The 21260-nt window shown below is 43.3% G+C and overlaps 1 protein-coding gene across 1 annotated transcript in view; it reads left to right on the top strand.

Moving 5' to 3' along the window:
• The first annotated feature begins 1160 nt into the window (after positions 1 to 1160).
• Positions 1161 to 21260, top strand: part of SHROOM3 (shroom family member 3) — a 62071-nt gene continuing 41971 nt past the window's right edge. Inside the window, exons 1-4 of the mRNA XM_029951738.1 lie at positions 1161 to 1173; positions 2170 to 2254; positions 3312 to 3434; positions 18986 to 19117. Of these exons, the coding sequence (XP_029807598.1) occupies positions 1161 to 1173; positions 2170 to 2254; positions 3312 to 3434; positions 18986 to 19117 (353 nt within the window). The remainder of the gene's footprint in view (positions 1174 to 2169; positions 2255 to 3311; positions 3435 to 18985; positions 19118 to 21260) is intronic.

Raw genomic sequence — 21260 nt, 5'->3', positions numbered from 1 at the left:
GATTTTTATCCCAAGTGAGTGTGATTCCATGTGTGGTTTGAGCCAGGATATACAACCTGTCTCAGTATATTCATCTAGAAAACGGGGCTGAAAAAATTAGTTTTTGCCTTTATAGAGAAGTTATGAGAATACCTCCTGATATTTGGGGAAACACATATATCCTTTTATAGGAAAGACCTGGAATAATCTGTCCCAGGCGTGTGGAACCACAATAGTGCCAATGGGGCACTACTTCCTGAGGAGATCAAAGCGTATTCCAGCCTTTGTCAGTTCCCGTCCTTTATGAGGCAGGCAGCATAGTAAGCCCAGGTGGGTGGGAAAACCTGCGTTGCAGAGACAGACTGAGTTCCATGTGCAGATAAGACAAGTGGCAAGGGGATTAGAAGGCAGAGTGAGGACGCCCAAGGTGGAGGTCATTGGGGTGATAGGCCTCCCAGCACTCATTCCAGGACTAATTTAGGCCTAGATTCATCATGGAATTTTTTTTTTCATTGGAACCTGTAAATATTTTAAATGTTTATTTGTTGTCCCGATTATCCTAGAAAGAGTTTAAGGCAGAAAAGCTGTGTTCTAGGTGCTGGCGATTCTTCCCCTGTGCTCTCTAGCCTCTTTTCCAATTTGTATGATACATCCAGACAGCCCGCTCAGGGCCCAGGACCTCCCAGGTTGGGGAGGCGCAGATTAGCAGGGAGGCCATGCTGTGATTTAGCAAGGGCGGGGGGAGGGGGGGCTGTGGTTAGCCACAGGATGTGAGTTTCACAAACCCTCACACCCGGCTGTAACCTTAGTCGGCAATGGCATGGAGAGCAGTGCTGGAGTGCCGGTCTCTGCTTTCCTAGAATTGCGAAGAATCCTATATTGAAAATCCTTCAAAATGAGATCGTCTCATTTGTCTGTCCTTGCTGCCAACCCTTCACCGAGACAGTGCACCCCTGGACCTTCCATTGCCTGGCACCTCCCAGGAAGGGGGAGTGGGCAAGGAAAGAGGAAAGGCTCAGCTGTGGTGCGGGAAGGACAGAGCCAGCAATTGTGGTTCAGGCCCCAAGTGAGGAAGTTATTAAATGCCACAAAGGATTTTTAAGCACAGGCGTGGCCCTTGCTGTCCCCCAGCAGACACATGGGCATCTAGAGGAGACTAGAAAGGAAAGTTTGCTGTCACGATGGATTATACCAGTGAGTGGTCCTGGGTGTGCTCGTTACGTTCATGTAATCTTTACATTCACACATCCAAAGGTGAGATACCTTTGAGTCTGTTTTCCACCCTAGTTTAAGCCAGATGGCATTGGGAGTAGGGGTAATCCTAATTGGGGACCACAGGATGAATTCTGCAAAAGGCTTTGACATATTAACTCTTTGGCCAAAGATCTTCTTGCTATTATTTCCAACATAGACTAGGTCTTTTTAGTTATGTCTATTTGGTATAACACCTTAGCTGAAAAAGGCTCTAAGACGGAGGTACTGCAGTGAAATGATTGAAAATAATTAGGCATATACTACCTGTAGGCAGTGTGCTAGATAGGTAATAGACATCATCTGGGAAACTTAGCAGCAATTTCGCAAGATAGGCATGATGATATTGGCTAATTTGCTGAGCGCTGAGTATATGCCAGGCTCTATTCTAAGTGCTTCATCTCAGTTAGCTTCTGCTTTTCAATAGCTCTATGAAAAACAGTGTTCTTTTACACCCATTTCAGAGAGGAGACAGCCAGGACACAGGGAGGACAGAGTCGCAGAGCTGGTCGGCAGGAAGAGCCAGAACTCCAAATCCGAGAGGCTGTCTGCAGAACCAGCCTCCTCGCCATGCTGTGTCCTGCCTCTTATGTGTATGTTACAGATACGGGGCCTAGAATTGGAGGGCATTTCCCCAGTGTCTTTCAATTCATAAGCAACAGAACCTCAACTGAGCCTTCAGACTTCAAGCTTCAACTTAAATTGACTATATTCAAAGCCAGGACTCCTAAATTTGATGAGAAAAGTAATGTACAGAAAGGGGTAATGGTGCTTAGCTAAGGAAGCATATCTTAGAAATGGAAACTCCTCGGTCATCTCCCTCCATGTCCTGAAATAAAAGAAATTGGCAGCCGTGTGATAACCCCACCTCTTCTCAGCCAAGGCTCACACAGAGGAGAGCCAGCATGTATTTGTGTCTTCTCCGATTCCTGCTCGCAGGACGTGTGTGGGGGCCACCACACTGGAAACACGTCACTGGTACCCAGCAAAGAGGAATGATGGCAAAACTGCTTCAGAGTCCGATGTAGGTGGCCGTCTGATCAAGAAGAGGCCTTCGAGTTGGGGATTTGGAAATTTGGGAGCTGAAATTCTCCTCCTAAGGAGAAGAAATGCACCTGTTCTCATAGCAGAATACCTTGGCCATGGAGGGCTTAAAATTTTCTCCGACTGCCTGGGAGTGTGGAGGAAAAGGGAGTGGTGTTAGGGACGTGGGGGTGGGAGGGTGGACTTAAATGGACACATAAGAGGCTTGCCTCGAGCCCAGTGGAATCTAGACAATCTGAAACAGCTCAAGTAGAAGAGTTGGCACGTTCTTCTGAGCTGCCATTCACTGAACAGAGGAGGCCTGCTCCACTGGGGGTCACCGTCCTTATAATGAATTGAGAAGGGAGGCAGTAGGCTCGGGCGCCTGGGTGGCTCAGTCCAGTAAGCGTCTGACTCTTGATTTTGGCTCAGGTCACAGTTTGTGAGACCAAGCCCCGTTTTGGGCTCTACTCTGACAGCATGGAGTCTGCTTGGGATATTCTCTCTCTCTCTCTCTCTCTCTCTCTCTCTCTCTCTCTCTCTCTCTCTCTCTCTCTTTCTCTTTGTCTCTCTCTCCCTCCCTCCCTCCCTCCTCCTGCTCTCTCTCTCTCTCTCTCTCTCTCTCTCTCAAAATAGACATTAAAAAAAAGAAGGGAGGCAGTGGGGACTGGGTTTCAGGGAACCACCTTGCCTGACCATTTGTTTCAGTGAGTCCAATTACTTACTTATTTACCAATGGAGACTGAATTATAGGAGGAGTTCACCTTTATAGCATTTCTTTCTTTCCCCTTGGTTGGAAATTCTGGTATTTTAAACTGGGAAGTACACTTTACTGCTTCACAGAAATGTAGATGGGAAAGGATGAGGACCCTCAGGAGTGGGTTTGCCATCTTTGGGGCAGAGAACTTTAGTGGGTGCAGGCTTAGAACTCTGCTCTCAGCCCTGCTGCTTTGCTTTAGCCCCACAGTTAATTTCCATGCATTTTTCTTGTTGATTCATTCGTGCCATCACATTTTCCCGTTTTTTTGTTTGTTTGTTTGTTTTTGTTTTTTTGCCAGAGATGCGTGTGCAGACGCGGGCCCTGGTACCTCTGACTCCCTCAGCCCAGAGCCCCTCACCTCGGATCCCCAGCATAGGAAAGCAGCATGGTCAGGAGGAGTTAAGCTTCGGCCAAAGCACAGGTAAGAGGCACAGAGGTCTGTGCCAAGCAGTTCAAAAAAGGGACTCAGCAACTGGAAGAAAAAAGACTAGGTACAAGGCTGGTCAAGATACAGGTCAGGAGGGGCTGAGCAGGGAGGTCCGATAGCAGCTCAGAGTACATTAATGACAGTTTTCAAAATAGGTTCTGAAGAACCCTAAAGTTCCTGGGAGGTAATTTGGGGCTCCCTCAAACTATTTGATTCAGATCTCTCTCTTTTTTTGTTTGTTTATCTTTGAGAGAGAGAGAGAGACAGAGCATGAGCAGGGGATGAGGCAGAGAGAGAGGGAGACACAGAATCTGAAGCAGGTACCAGCCTCTAAGCTGTCAACACAGAGTCTGACTCAGGGCTCCAGCTCACAAACCGCGAGATCATGATCTGAGCCAAAGTCAGATGCTTAACCAACTGAGCCATCCGGGCACCCCTGACTCAGATATCTTTTTTTTTTTTTAATGTTTGTTTATTTTTGAGAGAGAGGGAGACAGTAGAGGAGAGGCAGAGAGAGAGAGAGAGAGAGAGAGAGAGAGAGAGAGAGAGAGAGAGAGAGAGAGAGGAAGAGGAAGATACAGAATGTGAAGCAGGCTCCAGGCTCCAGGCTCTGAGCTATTAGCACAGATCCCGATACGGGGCTTGAACTCATTAACTGGGAGATCATGAGCTGCTGAAGTCAGAAGCTTTACCAACTGAGCCACCCAAGCACCCCTGATTCAGATATCTTTTTAAAAACACATCCACAACTGTTTTTAAAACTATATTTAAAAAACACTCAAAGCAACCAAGGTCTTACACTTTGGAAATGACAAATGTGTTAAACTGTCCAGCAAGAGTAATTCATCTTTGAACTGATAATCACATAAAACTCCTCTTGTCCTCTGTTAATTGAGGAATGTCCTGAAATTATAAAGTTCGCCTAAAAAACATCTGCAGCTACTCACCTGTGCGTCCTCTGTGCTCCTGTGTGCTCGGTGGTGCTTGCCTTTCTCGGCACATCCGAGTGCCCGTCCTGTGAGGTCTGCACTAATGTGCAGCTAGGAGGTGGTGGATTCAAATTCAGTCTGAGCTCACAGATGCTCCACTCGGTTGCCTTGACGGTCAGCATAACAACCACTTCATAGTACAGCTGTGGGAATTTGGTGAGCTAGGATACTCAAATCCCTGAGCGCAAAGCCTGCCCATAGTGAGCCAGAACTGAATGCTGTATGAAGTATATATCAGGTGGGTTGATGACAGTGTTGGGGTTTTCACTCTCCATTACACGTCAGTCTGTGTGCCAGCATGAAAGGCAGTATGACCAGAGGACAAGACGGAGCCTGGGGATCAGACCACCTAGAATTCATATTGCGGTTCTGCTGCTTCCTGTGTAATTACAGGCATGTTATGCAAACTCCCCATTTCCAATCTGTTAAAACAAGATCAATAGTTTTTCGGTCACAGGGTTGCCAAAAGGATTGAAGGAGCGAATGCATGTGAAGTACTTGGGGCGGTGCCCAGCACATCATAAACACTCAACACGCGTTGGATATCATTGTTCTCAATCATTCTGATTTTGGTGTGCCAGTTCGTTCTTATAGACACGTTGACTTGGAGTATAAAGAAGTAAACATGGGACATTTGGATTTGTGCAGTTATCCATGTTTATGGATAGACAAATATACATTCAAGTGTTATGTTTTATGGTTTACATAAAACGAGACTTGCATCTGGTATCTACAAGGCAGCCAGCTGGCAAAGCCTGTTCCAGGACCAGCCTGAAGTGGCAGAGCCCTGAGGACTGTGTCCTTCAGCCTCCTCAGATTGTCACAGTATAGGGAACCGGAGCCTTCGACTTAGCAAGCCTCCACTGGGCTGTGTAGGCTGGCGAGGAATTGGCACCAAGGTGCTCCAGGCCAGAACGTTGTCATTGCGAAGTTACTGCAGTAGCCGGGGAAGAAAGTGATCAGGATTGAACCACACAGGCGGTGATGGGACAAGAGAGGAGACAAGATCTGAGATGAATTAGGAAGCAGATTGATAGCAGATGAGGATGGGAGAAGGGACAAGAAAGATTAAAGGGTGTGACTTCCAAGTTGCTGCCACTGGGGTCCTTGGGAATAACTGGGACCGTTAGCCAGTCCAATGAAGGCAGAAAGAGCATAGATTGACAGAAGCCCTATTTGAGCACTGGAATCCCACTTACCCGATTTGAGCCTGAAACAATGATAAGATTTTATAAAGCGATCTTTAACAATGGGATGAAACAAGCGAACCGAATTGTATACCTGGGGGGTGTCCCATCCATGAGCCGGTCTTTAAAATGAGCTGGGGTTGCCTTCATCAGCGTGGGCAAAGGTCTGTGTGGAGGGGGACTGGAAGGGAGTGGATGGGCAAGCAGTTTCCTTTTTAAAAAGGATACACTGCTCCCGTGCATAGCCCTTTAACTCCGTATATTCTAGGGATTTTACGTGTGTGTCTTGACTCCATAACTATATTTATTGTAAGCCCTTGCAACCACCTGCTTCCTCTTTCCTAGAGGAAGAAATCCCTGCATCCCAAGTGTTACTGATGTAGAACTGAACTGGGACATTGGAGTGGTTCGCATCCAATTATACTCTGATCCTAAATGCTGCCCATTTTGGTTTGGACTTTTTATTTTGAAATACTTTTAGGCTCATAAAAAGTTGCAAAAATAGTACAGAGATTTCCAGTACACCCATCACTTAGCTTTCCCTCATGTTACTATCTTTTATAACCGTAGTCCAAATATCAAAACTAAGAAATTGTCATTGATAAAATGCTATTAACTACAGGCTGTATACCATAGACTTTACTCAGATTTTATCATATTTCCCCGCTAGGAGTGTCCCTTTTTTGTTCCAGGATTCTGTGTTGTTTTTGGCATGTTTCTTTAGTTTCCTTTAATCTGATATTGCCTCAGTTTTTCCTTGTCTTTTCTGACCTTGACACATTGAAAGAGTATAGGCCAGTTATTTTGTTGAATGCTTTCTTTTTGGGTTTGATACTGTCTCATGATTAGATTGAAGCTATAGGTTTTTGGCAAGAATACCACAGAAGTGACTTGTCCTTGTTAGCATGCCCTATCAGGGATTACATTATGTCAATATGTTTTTTTACTGGTGATGTCAACCTTGATGACTTGGTTGAGGTGAAGTCTGCCAGGTTTCTCTACCATAAAGTTATTATTCATTCCTCTGTAATTAATATCATGGAAGAGATAACTTTGAGGCTATGTGAATATCCTTATTTGTCCTCACACTTTCTCCATTGGTGGATATATTGCCTGCCACAGTTATTACTATAATGTTCTAAGATGATTCTGTATTTCCTTCATTCCTTCTGTATTTATTAGTTGGAATTCTTCTGTAAGGAAGAGCTGTCTCTTTCCCCACTTACTTATATTAACTGTTGGTATCAGTAAGGGCTCCTTCACATTTATTTTCTTCTCTGTGTTGTAATCCAAGGTGTTTTTTCTCTTACATTATTTTCATCGTTTACATTATTCCTGCTTTGGTGATTGTTTCTCTTTCAGGCTGGCTCTGCTCTAAAGCTGGTCTTGAAATGTGGAAAGGGGTGAGGTGTTGATGTCTTGGTCTTCCACATAGAGCAGAAACAATGTGCTTATCAGCTTCATAGGCATCTTCCAAGTTTTGAGTTGGGAGGTTAGTGGTGGGCACTGAGCAAGTCTATTTAGTGATAGGTCACAAATCTTGGAATTGAAAAGTGCTGGGGCCACTTCATGAGCCAATTCCAAGTGCGTTGGGTCAGAGTTATAGATAGTTCCTTTTTCGTAGAGAAAATAGCCAGGGAGGATTTTCTCATTTATGTAGAAGAAAAACAAAAGAGTGAAAGCAAGAAACTCCATTCCCCCTGATGTAGACAGCGACCAGCCAAGCAACCAGGCTTAGAGAGAGAAGCTCTCTCTGGCCCAGGTTCAGTATTCTCACAGATCCAACCCCAGCCTTCCCTTCCTGCTGAGACCCCCGAATGCTCTCTCGGTCTAACTCCTCAGTAGGAATCCTGTCATCTCCTTTATCTTAACAGAAACATCTCCGTAAAACCTGTCAAGCCTTAGGCCAGGGTAGGTCAGTGAGTTGGTAAAGGAGACAAAATGTTCTAGCTTAAAATTTATTATTTCCTGAGCCAGTGCGGTCCTCCGCAAACCTCTCTTCCTTCCCTCCTGCCACCAGGCACCACATCATTACAGTAACTGCCTCATTTACGTATTAAGCATTTACCACATGGTGGTCTGTGCTCTGTAAAACAAATCTAGACAAATCGATAACAAAAGCTCAGGGTTTGACTCCCAATTCTCCATGGAGCAGCAAGGTTAGTTCAGCTGGGACTCTGCACGTCCCTTGGCAGTGAGTTTTGTCCTGGCGCTGCTGACTCAGTGTTCCCCAGACAGTGCGAGTGCGCCTTAGCAGATCTCAGAGGGTGTCGATTTGGACCCCTGTAACAGTAGCCTCCAAAACTCTGGGAAGCTTAAAGCAATTAACACACATTTTTGCAGACAGTGGCATTTTTGCATGTGGAGGAGGCTGAGGGTTTGGCAGAGATCATTCAAGGAAACTTCCTGATTCCAGTTTGACGCATTTTATCAACAGATGGTTTTCCTTGCTTCCCTCCTCCTCCTGCCCACAAAATGGAATTCTAGCATTTGTGAGCTGCACGCTATTGTCGAAGATGATGGTTCTCCTCAGGAAAATTTACCAACGGTCACCTTCTCTTCTTAGCCTCTTATTTGGCACAAACTGAATTTTAATTGGCCATTTTGAAGAGGTGACTTGGAGTGAGAGTCCCACCCAGCTAGCTGCATGCTTAGCAAGTTCTAGGCCGTTGGGGCTGTGTGACAGGAGGCACAGGGGACTGTTGGGAAGCCTTTGTTACCCCGACAGGAGCAGAGAGAGCAGTAGTAGGAAGAGATGGCTTTTTATCCCAGCCCTGAATACGACATGCAGTTGGCCAGAAGGTTATTGTCTAGGCTGCTTCTGTTTGCCACAAGGTAAGTCCACTACTATGGGAGAATGAGATTTCACATGTTCGTTGCAGGATTCTCAACTGAGAAGCCTTTGACAAGTGTCTTTTTGGTGTGGTATCTGTTTATATATAAAAAACAACCACCACATGCTAAGCTTCTCATTATTTGAGCATTCATGTAATTCAGTATTAATGAGTATTTCTGCATGGGAACGTTTAATCATTCTCTCCTGTGTATGCAGTCATCATATTTCCTTTTTTTATGTTTCTTTTTTTTTAATGTTATTTATTTTTGAGAGAGAGTGAGAGAGCGCAAGGGAGGGGCAGAGAGAGAGGGAGACAGACCATCTGAAGCAGGCTCTGTGCTGACAGCAAAGAGCCTGATGCAGGGCTCAAACTCAGGAACCATGAGATCATGACCTGAGCCGAAACCAGAGTCAGATGCTTGACTGAGCCACCCAGGCCCCTCACATTCACCATAATGTCTTACGATGTGTGTATTTGGAGTGGCTTTTTTTTTCCATTCAAATTAGCAATTGCTTTATGTTGTGTACTTAATGGTTTTGCTTCCCCACCTCCCTGGGGAATTCCACAGTGACTATTTCTATTTCTCACAAGGAATGGCTGGCTGAGTCCTAGCAGCCACATTCTTCTCTATTCTCATGGCCAACACTTGTTTGAAGAGCAGGAACCTGTGAATATATTCTCAATGTTAGAGGAAAGGTATGGTCTTCTCATTCAACTTTGAATTTACATGAAAAGAAGTGTTTATTGAGATTGCCAGGTGTACATTATGTAACTCATCAGAGCTGAAGGTATAAATGCTTGATTATCTTTTCCCTAGTCCCACGAATTTGAATCAGCTTTTATTCTTATATAATCTTGATTCAAAGTTTTTGTTCAGAGTTCCACTTAATGCCGGTGCTTGCTTCTAGGGAATACTGTCGCTTAAAAGAACATATGGCATGCGAAAGAATAGGTGGGTGCCGCAGTCCTGGTAACGTTCTAGATCTCAAGGTGATTAGAGTATTTGTTACTACGGGGATTCTTCTTAGCATTATACCATGTAAAAGGTAAAACAGAAAATATGAACTGCTTATATTATCAAACGCAGAGAGAGAGGGATCACAGGGCTGGTTTTTCAAGTTTATTTGGCATCCTTTCATTTGAAAGTGAATAAGAGGGAAGCATTTTTCTTAGTTGCCTTATTTTCTCCCCCACTGGTGTCAGGTTATGTGCAAGCAGTGGTAGTAGTGGCTGGTGATGGTTAAACTCCTGGTGTCAAGTTTATTATGAAAATACTGGTAGGTGGGAACTGAGGGGCTGGAGCACATATTCTTAAAGTTTTTAGCTTCTCTGTCATCTTTTCGATCAGGTTCCACTGATATTTAAAAGTTTTCTTGGGGCACCTGGGTGGCTTAGTGCGTTGAGCATCTGACTTTGGCTCAGGTCATGATCTTGCGGTCCATGAGTTCGAGCCCCATGTCAGGCTCTGTGCTGACAACTCAGATCCTGGAGCCTTCTTGAGATTTTGTGTCCCCCTCTCTCTCTGCCCCTCTCCTGCTATCTCTCTCTCTCTCAAAAATAAATAAACATTAAGAAATTGTGCCCTGCTGAGCTGCTTATAATTTATCCAATGGGAGTCCTCTGGTAGACCCCAAGCAACTTCTCCTTTGAGGGGAACAGTAATTCAGGGGCACACATAGTGTTTCTAGTTCTCTGCAACTATCTTACCCTCTCCCAAATCCATGAAGGTACATTTGTGGGTGTCTGTTTGTGGAAGATAAAAACAAACCAGCCCTGAAGTGATTTCTCTTCTCTGAGCTCTAGCAACACATTCTATAGCACACAGAAGTGGAGCTGTAAATCCTCAAGTCGTGATATCCCATATCTAAAGAAATCAGTAAAAGCCAGGCCCTCCTTCCTTCCTCCAACAAGTAAAATATCCAAATTTAAATTGAGATTTGAGAAGAAGAAATTATTAATAATTAGAACTCCTGCTGTTCTATTTATACTATGCTATTCTATTGTAATTGGATTTTGAAAGTTTATGAAAGACAAGATGAATGCTCTTAGAGGGCAGAGATGTTATAGTGTCAGCGTCAAATTCTGCCGTAGCTTGTATGCGAATGTTGGAGTGTGGGAAGGAGAGTTGACTTTTCGGATTCCTCAGAATTGAGAAGAGAGGGATACTAAGAAAAAGACATTTCAATGCCATCACCCACTGGTGACTAAGTGAAAGACACCCAGCCCATGACTGGTCTCTCTCTTTTAGGATAATAACTTTCTTTGGTCATTAATAAAATTTAAATCTTTTTTTAAAAATGTGTGAGAATAGAGAGTGGGGAGGAGTTAAACCACTAGTGAAAGGATGTTGGGACAGGTGTGAGGAACGGGGTAAAGCATCTTGCTTGGAAAGGTTTTTCATCTTTTATACAAATTTTAGATGTTAGAGAGTCTTATGTCTGTTAGCATACTTCACTCTTACTTGTGATTCACTCCTCAAGGCCAGACGTCCCCAGGGCAGATTATCAGGATGTGACAATTAAAAAGAACTTCTCTTTCCAGAAAGGACTGTGTGTTGCTATGGGGTATGCACACCTAAAGCACACCTTTCTAACCACTGAACCACTTGTTTAAGACACAAATGTTGGTAAGACCGTTATAAAAGCCGTAGAAAATTTTGCTTGGATTTTTCTGTGAATCCCAAAAGTCTGAAATAAGCCTTAAAGAGCCCTGTAGTCCTAGAAACTAGAAGTTAGCGATGCTATAAAGGAGGTAAAGGATTTCTCAAAACCAGTGTCTTTGCCAATAGTATGTTATGCTACAATTACCACCGTTTTCTCTCTCTCTCTCTCTCTCTCTCTCTTTCTTTCTTTTTGTATTTTGGAAGATACTGGGCTTTTTCAAACCTTTAAAAATGTTGGGAGCTTTCCTGCCTCCTGTGAACATGTAGAAAACATATTTCAATATGGGGTAATTTTTATTCCAGAGAGAGTTCCATCAGGATCTATGGAATAAAACAGTGTTAGAGTACAGCTCAGTGTAGCTTGGCTTGGTCATAGTTTTCACTTACTGTGTATTTCTGTCATCAGTATTTGGGACCTATCATTTTCCTGTAAACAGGAAATGCCTAAAAAGGCATTGCTGTTCAAATACAGATCATCCGTTCCACTATACTAAAGGTATAATGTCCTCCCCCCAAATTACTGGTACAGTGACATTTAATTGTTCATATTGAATTTGTTACCTCTTTCAAGTGTGAAAGGAGCACTTTAGCTTTAGCTATTAAAACCACAAGTGCCTATTTTGAGCCAACAATTCTGCTTCTGGGAATTTTTGTTGCAGTATGTCTGCATAGCTAGAAAACAGTGTGTGGGTATGGTTGGTTATTAACTGAAGCGTTATGTGTAATAGCAAGAGGCTGGAAGTCAGAAAGTATCTACTAAAAGGGTCTGGTGAGTAAATATGATATATGCCACAATACCAGGCAGCTAAAAGGAAAGAAGGGTATGAGGAACCTCTCTAAATACTGAAGAAAAGTGCAGGGAGTGGGCTGGGAATGTGGAGAGTAAGACTTCTCGATGGTTTTGATCCTTTTAAGAAAAACTATATGAATTAATTGCCTATTCAAAAGAGTATCTCAAAATAGGGAAAATATTAAGATTTGATTAGTTTTGGTGATGAGTACATGGGTGTTCTTTGTATTAATTTGAATGCATTAATATATGTTTGAGGGACTTTATAATTTTAAAAATAGATGAGGAGAAAAAGGGGGAAAATAGCAGTGACACACAAAAGGAACTTTAGGAAACATGATTTATCCTGGGCCAAGCACATGGTGCTCAACCCATATCCATGATGTGTTAACTCAAATAGATCTGATTTGCAGAATATATCAGTATATTGTTTTGGGGGATTGGGGGTCAGGGGGGTGGGGATTAAGACCAGAATCTTGTTAAGATGGACTTGGTCTTCTGTTGCTTTGTTTAAATTCAAGTTCGTTAACATACAGTGTAGTATTGGTTTCAGGAGTAGAATTTAGTGATTCAGCACTTACATATAACACCCAGTGCTCAACACAAGTGCCCTCCGTAATGCCCATCCCCCATTTGCCCCCCCACCTCTGGTAACCCTCAGTTTTTCTGTATTTAAGAATCTCTTATGATTTGCCTGAACTTGGTCATCTATCAAAGCATATTGTGCACTAAACAGATGATGAATGGGCAGGTAGGTGGGTTAGTAAGTGGATTAGAGAATAGGATATTTTATTTGGTAGCTGGTAGTCTGTTTTGTCTTCTTACATATTCAGCTCATGTCTGGTTTATAACTGTCATGGTTTTATAACGTTAGTGCACCCAGAAGAGTCACCTCAAAGTGTCAGTCAGAATAGCTCATCAAAGAACAGCATCAACAAAAAATTGAACTCTAGCTCTTAGAATTTGTTATGTTCCAAGTTGTAGCTGTTACCGTCTCCATTTTTGCAAAGCATACCAATCCTTCAAGGTCATCTGAAGTCCCGTTCTACTTCTAGGCCTTTTGGCCAACTTCAGACCCTGTTCCTGATCCGGGGCAGCATGTGAGCTGTCTGACGAGTATATCCAAAATCCCTCTAGAGCTTGCATGGCCCAGTACGAGTTGACAATTTCTCCTGCCATCTGCTTTTTGCTCCTAAGGCTACAGTCACACTCTGTTGTGCTTCTTGAACACCCCAGATTTATTCCCACCTGAAGGCCTTTGCATGTCATTGTTCCTTCCGCCCTAAATACTCTGCCCCCAACTCTTTGTATGGTTAACTGTCATCATTTAGATCTCTGTTCAAATGCCACTCTCAAAGAGGCTGTCCCTGATCCAAAAGCAGGACCCTCAATCACTCTGTCACATAACCCATTTTTATTTCCTTCAGAACTCTTAGAACTGTATGAAAACATCCTGTTTATTTGCCTACTGTCTGTCTCCCTACTCTGCCCACCCCACCTCATTTACATTGCTCGTTGCTCAGATGGTAAGAGCACAGACTCTGGGGCCAGATGTGTGAGCTTAAATATCAGCTCTGCTTCTCACTACTGTTGTGACTATGGACAAGTTGCTTAATTTTTCTTATTTACTCCATTTTCTCATTAATGGCCCTGTACATAAAAATAGGACAAAGAGTAAGTGAGAAAATAGCCATCAAGTGTCTTGAATGTTGCTTGGCACTCGGGCACTCATATTTTTTGAATGAATGAATAAGTCTGATTCTGTTTAACAAACTTTTTCTTGCATCTAAGACTCCCCAGCAAGACTGTAAGCTCCTTGCGGCCATCTCAGAACTCCAACTATAATTCTTTAAGGTAGAAGGCACATAGTAGGTGAACAATGAATACTGCTTGAAATACTGCTTGAACTTCTTTATTATAGATTTCTCAGAAATATGCTCTGCATTCCTGAATCTGTGTTGGGGCAAAACCATCTAAGAAGGACACCGTGTCACTTGCTAGTTCAGTTTCATCAGCCTACCCATCCCACGCAGTTCAGCTTCCTTGTCTGTGGTTAGGAATGCAACAAAAGGGCTTTGTTTGAATTCCACCCACACACAAAACTTGGTCCGCTCAACATTTAAAATTAAATTGTCTTCTGACCCTTATTGATATGCTCATGATGTAATGCCCTTTAAGAAAGTATTTCCTTATCTACTTAAAGATCAAAGTGATCCCAAAATATGAAAGCATGCTGTGCTCTTTAGGAACGTTTATTAAATTATTTGCATCATTGAAAAAGTCAGTAAATAGCCGTTTGACTTTTTTTGGTTCTCTCCAGATAGAATGTAATGTATTTCTAAAATGAGAAGCTATTTTTAAAGTGCTGTGCTTTTAAGTAGGTAGTACAAGGGCAGGGTATACAATTCAAAGGTTACAAAAGGAAATACAGTGAAAAATAGATTTTCCTCCCCAGAGACAGCCGTTTTCCTAGTTTTGCAAGCATCACTCCAGAAATATTCTTTCCACTGAGACCTGTCAAGGGTTACATATAGTTCCTCTTGCATTCTGCAGGATATTGTACAGTTCTACACCTTATTGTTGTCACAGATTTTGGAGATCTTTACATATCATATACAGAGAGCTTCATTCTTTTAATGGCCACAAAAGTATTCTGTTATATGGATGTACGGCAAGGATTTAACTAGTCTGCTATAGATGAGCATTTAGCTTGTTTTTCAATCTTTGGTAGATGTGTTATTTAAAAATGTTTTCTTTTCCTAGATGTTGCCAAAGTGTTCTTTCTTTAGGTTGTGCTGATATGTTACCCCCCCGCCAATGTGTGAGACTTGCCGGGCTCGATTCTGGTCCTCTTTTCATTGTTCTTTTCCTTCATGTCATCACTTCACTGTCCACGTGGATGAATCTTATAAAAAAAAAAAAAAAACTTATCTCTGAAGCCTTCTACCAACATACGCATTTTTGTTTTTGTTTTTTAGGATCTTTTGTTTGTTTCAAGATCACTCTGTTCTTAATGTCTTAGACCTGACACCCCACTCAAGGGCAAGTATTTTTTCTTCAAGCTCCAGAGAGAAAAAGCTCCCCAAATTGGGTCTCCTGCCTTGGCATTACAAGTCTTAGACATTTATTTTATCTTTACTGTAGGAATTATTTCTTTGTGATTTATTGTTTACTGTAGGAATTCCTTCTTTTGGTCTCCCTACCAGTACATAAGCTCCTTAAGGGCAGGACCACATCTTAGTTATTAATTCTTTTAAATATCTCTCATCAGGTTTCAACTCTTCTAGTCCTCACTGTTATGTGCCTTGAGCCCCAACCCGTCACATCAACCCCCTCATGTTTCCCTCCTCTGGCACCACAATATAAATAGAAGACATTGGGGTGAAGTCTCTCAGACTTTCCTCCCATCTGTTCTTTTTCATACTGAGGAGCATCAACATCTTACCTCCTACTTTCTCATTTCAGTAGAATTGCCTTTACACCTACATAAATGAGGTGTACGCCCCACATGTGCTCTAGAATGCCATCCTTTCCTACTTCCTCATGACTGACGCTTCAGGAATGCCCGCGTCTTTGTCCTTTAGCTTCCTGTTGCACATAAACTTGCTCATACTTCTCTTTGTTTAAAGTAGGGGTCCCTAGGTGGCTCAGTTGGTTAAGCGTCTGACTTCGGCTCTGATCATGATCTCATAGTTCATGAGTTTGAGCCCCACATCGGGCTCCATGCTCAAGCAACTGAGCCACCCAGGGCTCCAAGATCTGTCATCTACTTACGTTTGCTGCCACTGCCTTAGTGCCAGGCCCTCATTATCTTTTACCCTGGCCCAGAGAAAAGCCTCAAGTCTTGTCTCTCAAATGTATTCTCCTTGTCATTGGCAGTATCTTACTGAAACTCATATTTAAACATGCTCCTCCCTGGCTAAGGTTCTTTGGTGGCTTCCAAATCCACATGATACTGTTCAGACCCTCTAGTGAGGCCTGTTAAGATCTGGCCCCTCCTACCTCATCACTTTTATCTACTTTTCTTCCCTTTACTCATCATCTTCTCTCCAGCTTCTTTGTGATGTCTTACCATATTCTTGTACATCTCCATGTATTAGTAATGCTATTTTAGCTGGATGGCCTTCCTTTCCCCACCCTCTTCCATCTGGAAAACCTTTCATGATCTAGATTAAAGTGAAGCTTTCTTGACCTAACCCCACGTATTAGTGAGTCCCTCCCCTGTGTTTACCAAGCATCTTGTGCGGGTCTCTATGGTTGAACCCATCGCATCCCAGTTTACTTGGCCATTCTCCTCTATATTGTGAATCATGTGGGTCTGCTGATGCTTTGTTGTTCTTTGTATCCCCACTGCCATCATAGTGACTGGGATAGAGAAAGTCTGCCTGGATGTCTCCTGAATGGATGGGAAAGAAACCAAGGAAAGGTTTCATGGGTTACATTTTTTGAAAAGCCTTATTTTTGCCTCCCAAGCACAGAGAGAATTTTCTTCCCTTAACGTAGGTGAAACAGCTCCACTTGTTTTCCCTGTTCTGTGCACAGCCTCCTTGTACACCTCGGTCTGATTCAGAACTTTCAGTGGGATGTATGATCCTTCATGAAAGTGGTGTACTAGCTGATATGTTAAGTCTGGGTGAACAGATTGCGCTTCGGGGCACCTCCTCTCTTCTTTCCTTTGAGATTTTAGACTAGAGGGCTTCTTCAGAGCCCCTGAAATTCTTATCGGAAAACAGTCGCTCACACCTCCTCTCCTTGACTATATGCTCCTTCAATTCAATAAGCATTTACTAACTGAGTTAGTAATGTTAGGAATGTTTCTGTAGAGTCTGTGGAATTTATCAGGGCCTGTCCATTTCTTCTGAACAGGAAAGGCTCTGGGCATCAGTGTTTTTAGGTAGGCATGGTCAGATACTGCTGATGGATGAAGCTGCTGAAGGCTCATGCCAACCTCACTCTGCAACTACATCCATTGGCCAGTCTCTAGTCACAGGTCCTGCCAACTCCCCTCCCTAGGTAACAAGACCATGAGGCAGGAAGATGACAGTTTATTCTTTCTCCTTATGTATTTTGGTCCCATTGGGATCATCTGGACCCATGTGAAATGTCTCCAGGTGCCTCATGTGAAAAAAGACTTTATATTTTTTCATAAGTTCTTGTCTTTTTCTGTATGGTTATTCAGTAACATCTATTGAGTGTCTGAAGTCCTAGGTAACTGGGTTTGGATCCTGGCTGTGTGATTTGGGCCAGCCTCTGAGGAGCTGAGAGCACCAGAAAGGATTTCTAATCCCTGGATGGAACTGGAAGAGAAAGAAGGAAACCTACGTCAGTGAGGAATTGGGGTTCTAGGGAGGTAGCCAGGCTTCAAGGAGCTAGGTGAGGGGCCTAGTTTCTGGCAGGCTGTGTGTCCACGGTCAGAGGGAGGCTCGTACCAAGAATCCCAAACTGAACACTCTGAGCCATTAACCTAGGGCTCCCGGGTGGCCCCTCTGGGAAGAGGGCAGGTTCAACTTGGAAGCAGTGTCCAACCCAGAGGGTATGGACCCCCTGGGACCTGTTAGGGGGATTAGAGAGGTATGGGGGCAAGGAGCCAGACAAGTTGTAACATTTTGCCTTCCACTGTTGGTCTCTTGACTTTACACCCTACTTACTCGTTTGCCTCAAGTCTATGCTATTACTTGCTTTCATTCTTTCCTAGCTTCCAAGTGGGAAAGGTCTGTTGGCCTGTGTTTACCTCCCTGATTAGAGGTCATGGCCACTGCCCTGGCAGCTCCCTGCTTCACCACTCTGGCCAAGGTCCTTCACGCTGTGAGCACAATAACTCCCTACTGTAATCATCTACTCTTAGGACCTTCCTGGGGAGCTCAGAGGTGGGCGACTTTTCACCATTCCTGTGCGTTCCTCTCACCTCCACCATTCACTCCTGGCTTCTCTCTCCCCTTTCCTGTTCTGCATCGTAGAGCTCTCTGATGGGCTTGTCTCCCTACCCTCTGGTCTTTACCAGTTCTTTAATAATGAATGACTGAAGATAACCATACTTAATGTCTGTTGAGCTCTACTATGTGCCTGCTACATGACCTAATTTTTAATCTTATAAAACCCTATGAATAGGTTCTGTTATAATCTGCCTTTTACAGATGAGACAGTTAAGAATGGTTAAGAAATTTACCATCAGTTTTCAGCTTTTGGATTTTAGGTACCAGGATTAGAACCCAGGTTTGTCTGATCCCAGAGCTGATAACCTTTTGCCGCTGTATGATTCCAGCTTCTCTCTATCCCCAGTAAGAGAGATTTCCATTTTTCTCACTTTCCTTGCCCATGTGGCAACACAGACATTAGTTTATGACTATATGCTCCTTCAATTCAATAAGCATTTACTAACTGACAGCTAAAAATCTTGTGTGTCTATATCTCTTGCTTCATACAAGACCATCTTCCTATCACCACAACCTCTCTTCAGAAAAAATATATGTATTTTTGGGAAATCATTCTCTCTCTTGGCAAGTCCTCCCTGTACTCTTACAGATTTTAAAAGGTATTTCAGATTAAAATGAGGCTAATACAGCCTCTTTGATTAATGTCTTCATTTTTTACATGAACAAAGTCTCAGGGAAATTAATTTACACAGAGTCATACAGCAAGTTAATAAAGTCAGGGTGAGAACCCATACCTGGGCAAACATTACTCAGATATACTTAACACTTTTGAAATTTTACTCCTATTAGGGGAATGGTTTTTCATTTATTTAGCAAAAGCCAACTTATTTTTTCATAGAAAAGCTGTAAGCTTGTGGCTTTTCATTCACACAGTGCACTAGGGTTTATGTGGGAATTCTTTATACTAAGTTTGCAACATTTTTATGTAAGTCTGAAATTATGTCAAAATGAAAATAAAAATACTATAAAGCAGAGACGAGCGATGGTTAGTAAGAGAAATAAGCAGAAGCTCTACTTTCCAGTATTTACTTATTTTTGATCTCTGAGGCTACAGCAGTCTCCACTTTTCAGTCAACAAATCACATTGGTGCCGAGACTGCGGAGAAGGCTCCTGATGTTGAGAGCTCCATCTCCTGTGTCTCCACAGGCGCAGCGACCCTGCAGGCCGACCTCACTCTTGGCATTTAACCAAACTGGGAGAGAACCAGCCAGAGGCCAGCATGATGCAAATCACTCCAGGCACGATCGGCAGTCCTTGGCCCCAAAGATACCATCCCAGGTAAGTGGCCCCAGGGGAGACGCAGGGCTTTTCTTCTTTCAGAGGTGTTGTTCCCAGAAAAGAAGGCATTCTTCTGTTTTGAGAACGTTTTCTTACACCACTGTGAATAGTAAACCTCTCTGCCCACCACCTTCCTCTTCCTCTTCCAATCCCTAATGCATACAGTCATCTTCGTATCCTGGGCTAGACTGGCAGGAAGGGAGGCCGTGTGAGATCATTACAGCATCTGTTCGTTCTCAGACCTTTCTCAATTACACATTGCATCTCTTTATTAGAAAAATTGACCCACTTCTTTCCTCAGTGCTTAATGTCCGTCTTAACCCAGTATGTGTCTGCTTTTGTATGGAATGATTTTATTCATGTATTTGAACTCCCTACTTGTTTGTTATCCTTATGTTCTGGCCAGTTATCCAACTTAGCTCCAACCATAAAAACCAAAAACACTTAGGACTGCTCAGTGTGCACATTATCTCCCGTGATGTACACCTTCATCTCTACCTTTAAAACAGATACAGTATTCTTTTATTTTTTAATGTTTATTTATTTTTGAAGGGGAAAGAGAGAGAGAGAGTGAGCAGGGGAGGGGCAGAGAGGGAGACACAGAATCTAAAGCAGGCTCCAGGCTCAGCGCTGCCAGCACAGAGCTCGATGTAAGGCTCTAACCCACAATCCATGAGATCATGACCTGAGCCAAAGTTGGATGCTTAACTGAGGAGCCACCCAGGCACTCCTACAACAGGTACAATATTCTTAACCCCATTTTACAGAACATGAAATTGAACCTTCAAGAGACTAATTTGTCTAAGGTCAAACAACTGATCAGGACCTGAGTCCAGACCCAAGTCCAAGCCAGGTGTCAGAGCCATTGTGCATAACTGAATTATACTTCTTTCTGCTTTTCTCATCATTGTGTCAAAGTTCAGTCAGAAAAAGGTAAGGCCCCCACCAGTATCATGGGAGAAGGGATTTATTGTAGTACTCAGACCTTGCACAATTGAGAGGGACTGGGGAGAAGAAAGCCAAACTTGACCATCCAGATCTATTGAAGTCCTCAGGACTGCCCTACATTTACTACAGACTCAGAATCCATGCAAATTAGAATCCATTTTCTGATGCCAGGGAGTGAGACTCTTGTTTAGGACTTTTTGAAAGTGCTTGGATAAGGGTAGCGGGCAGGGAGGTGGAAGGGTCAAGAGAATAGGGTTCTACATACAAATGAGATGCACGTGCTGATAGGTCAGGTGGGGAAGGGGGTGACTTCTGGAAGGATTACTTAACTGACAGATGGTGGCTTGGCATTTGGCAAGGACAGGAATCAGAGCCCTTAACACTCCTGTCTGGTCAGATCAAGAGCCAATTCCTAGACTTCTCACTGAGGAACATGCCTCCCAGCACATTGGGTAGGTTTCAGGCCATAGAAAAGAATTTCCTGGTGACCCTCCTTGTTACAGACACTCCTCTCCCTTGTCCATGTCCTTCCCAATAACCTTGAAAGAATTTGTTCTTACCATCTAAACTCAGAGAACAGGGCCCACCAGCAGGGTGCCACTGGTACCCAGACACAGTGTTTTCATTCTCCGGGCCTTTAGGAGAATAGGGGGCACCTGGGTGGCTCAGTTAAGCATCCAACTTCAGCACAGGTCATGATCTCGTGGTTTGTGAGTTCAAGCCCCACATTGGGTTCTGTGCTGGTAGCCTGGAGCCTGCTTCAGATTCTGTGTTTCTCTGCCCCTTCCCTACTCATGCTCTGTCTTGCTCTCAAAAATAAACATTAAAGAAAAACAGGTTAGATGTGGAGAGCCTCGCAGTGTGAGAGAAAGAAGGCACAGTGGCAAGGTTGTTGGGCTTTATGTCAAACCTAGGTTTAAACTCCAACTTCACCACCTACTGGATGTGCTTGAGCAAATCATTTAACCTCTTTGATCTTGTTTTTCTGGTCTATATGATGAAATTAATAATACGTATCCTATTCGATCATAGTGAGGATTAAACAAAACGTGTAAAACATTTAGTGCAGTTCCTGGAACATAATAAGCATTCAATAATTATGACAATTATAATAATTAGGCTGTAGACTTACCAGAGGCACAGTGAAACCTGGTAATAAATGTCAAGGTTAATGGCATAAACCAGCATGTACATA

The sequence above is a fragment of the Suricata suricatta genome, chromosome 1 (assembly GCF_006229205.1).
Source record: "Suricata suricatta isolate VVHF042 chromosome 1, meerkat_22Aug2017_6uvM2_HiC, whole genome shotgun sequence".
In the NCBI taxonomy this organism is placed as follows: domain Eukaryota; kingdom Metazoa; phylum Chordata; class Mammalia; order Carnivora; family Herpestidae; genus Suricata; species Suricata suricatta.
The sequence above is the reverse complement of the archived record's forward strand: the minus strand, read 5'-3'. Positions and strand labels throughout refer to the sequence as shown.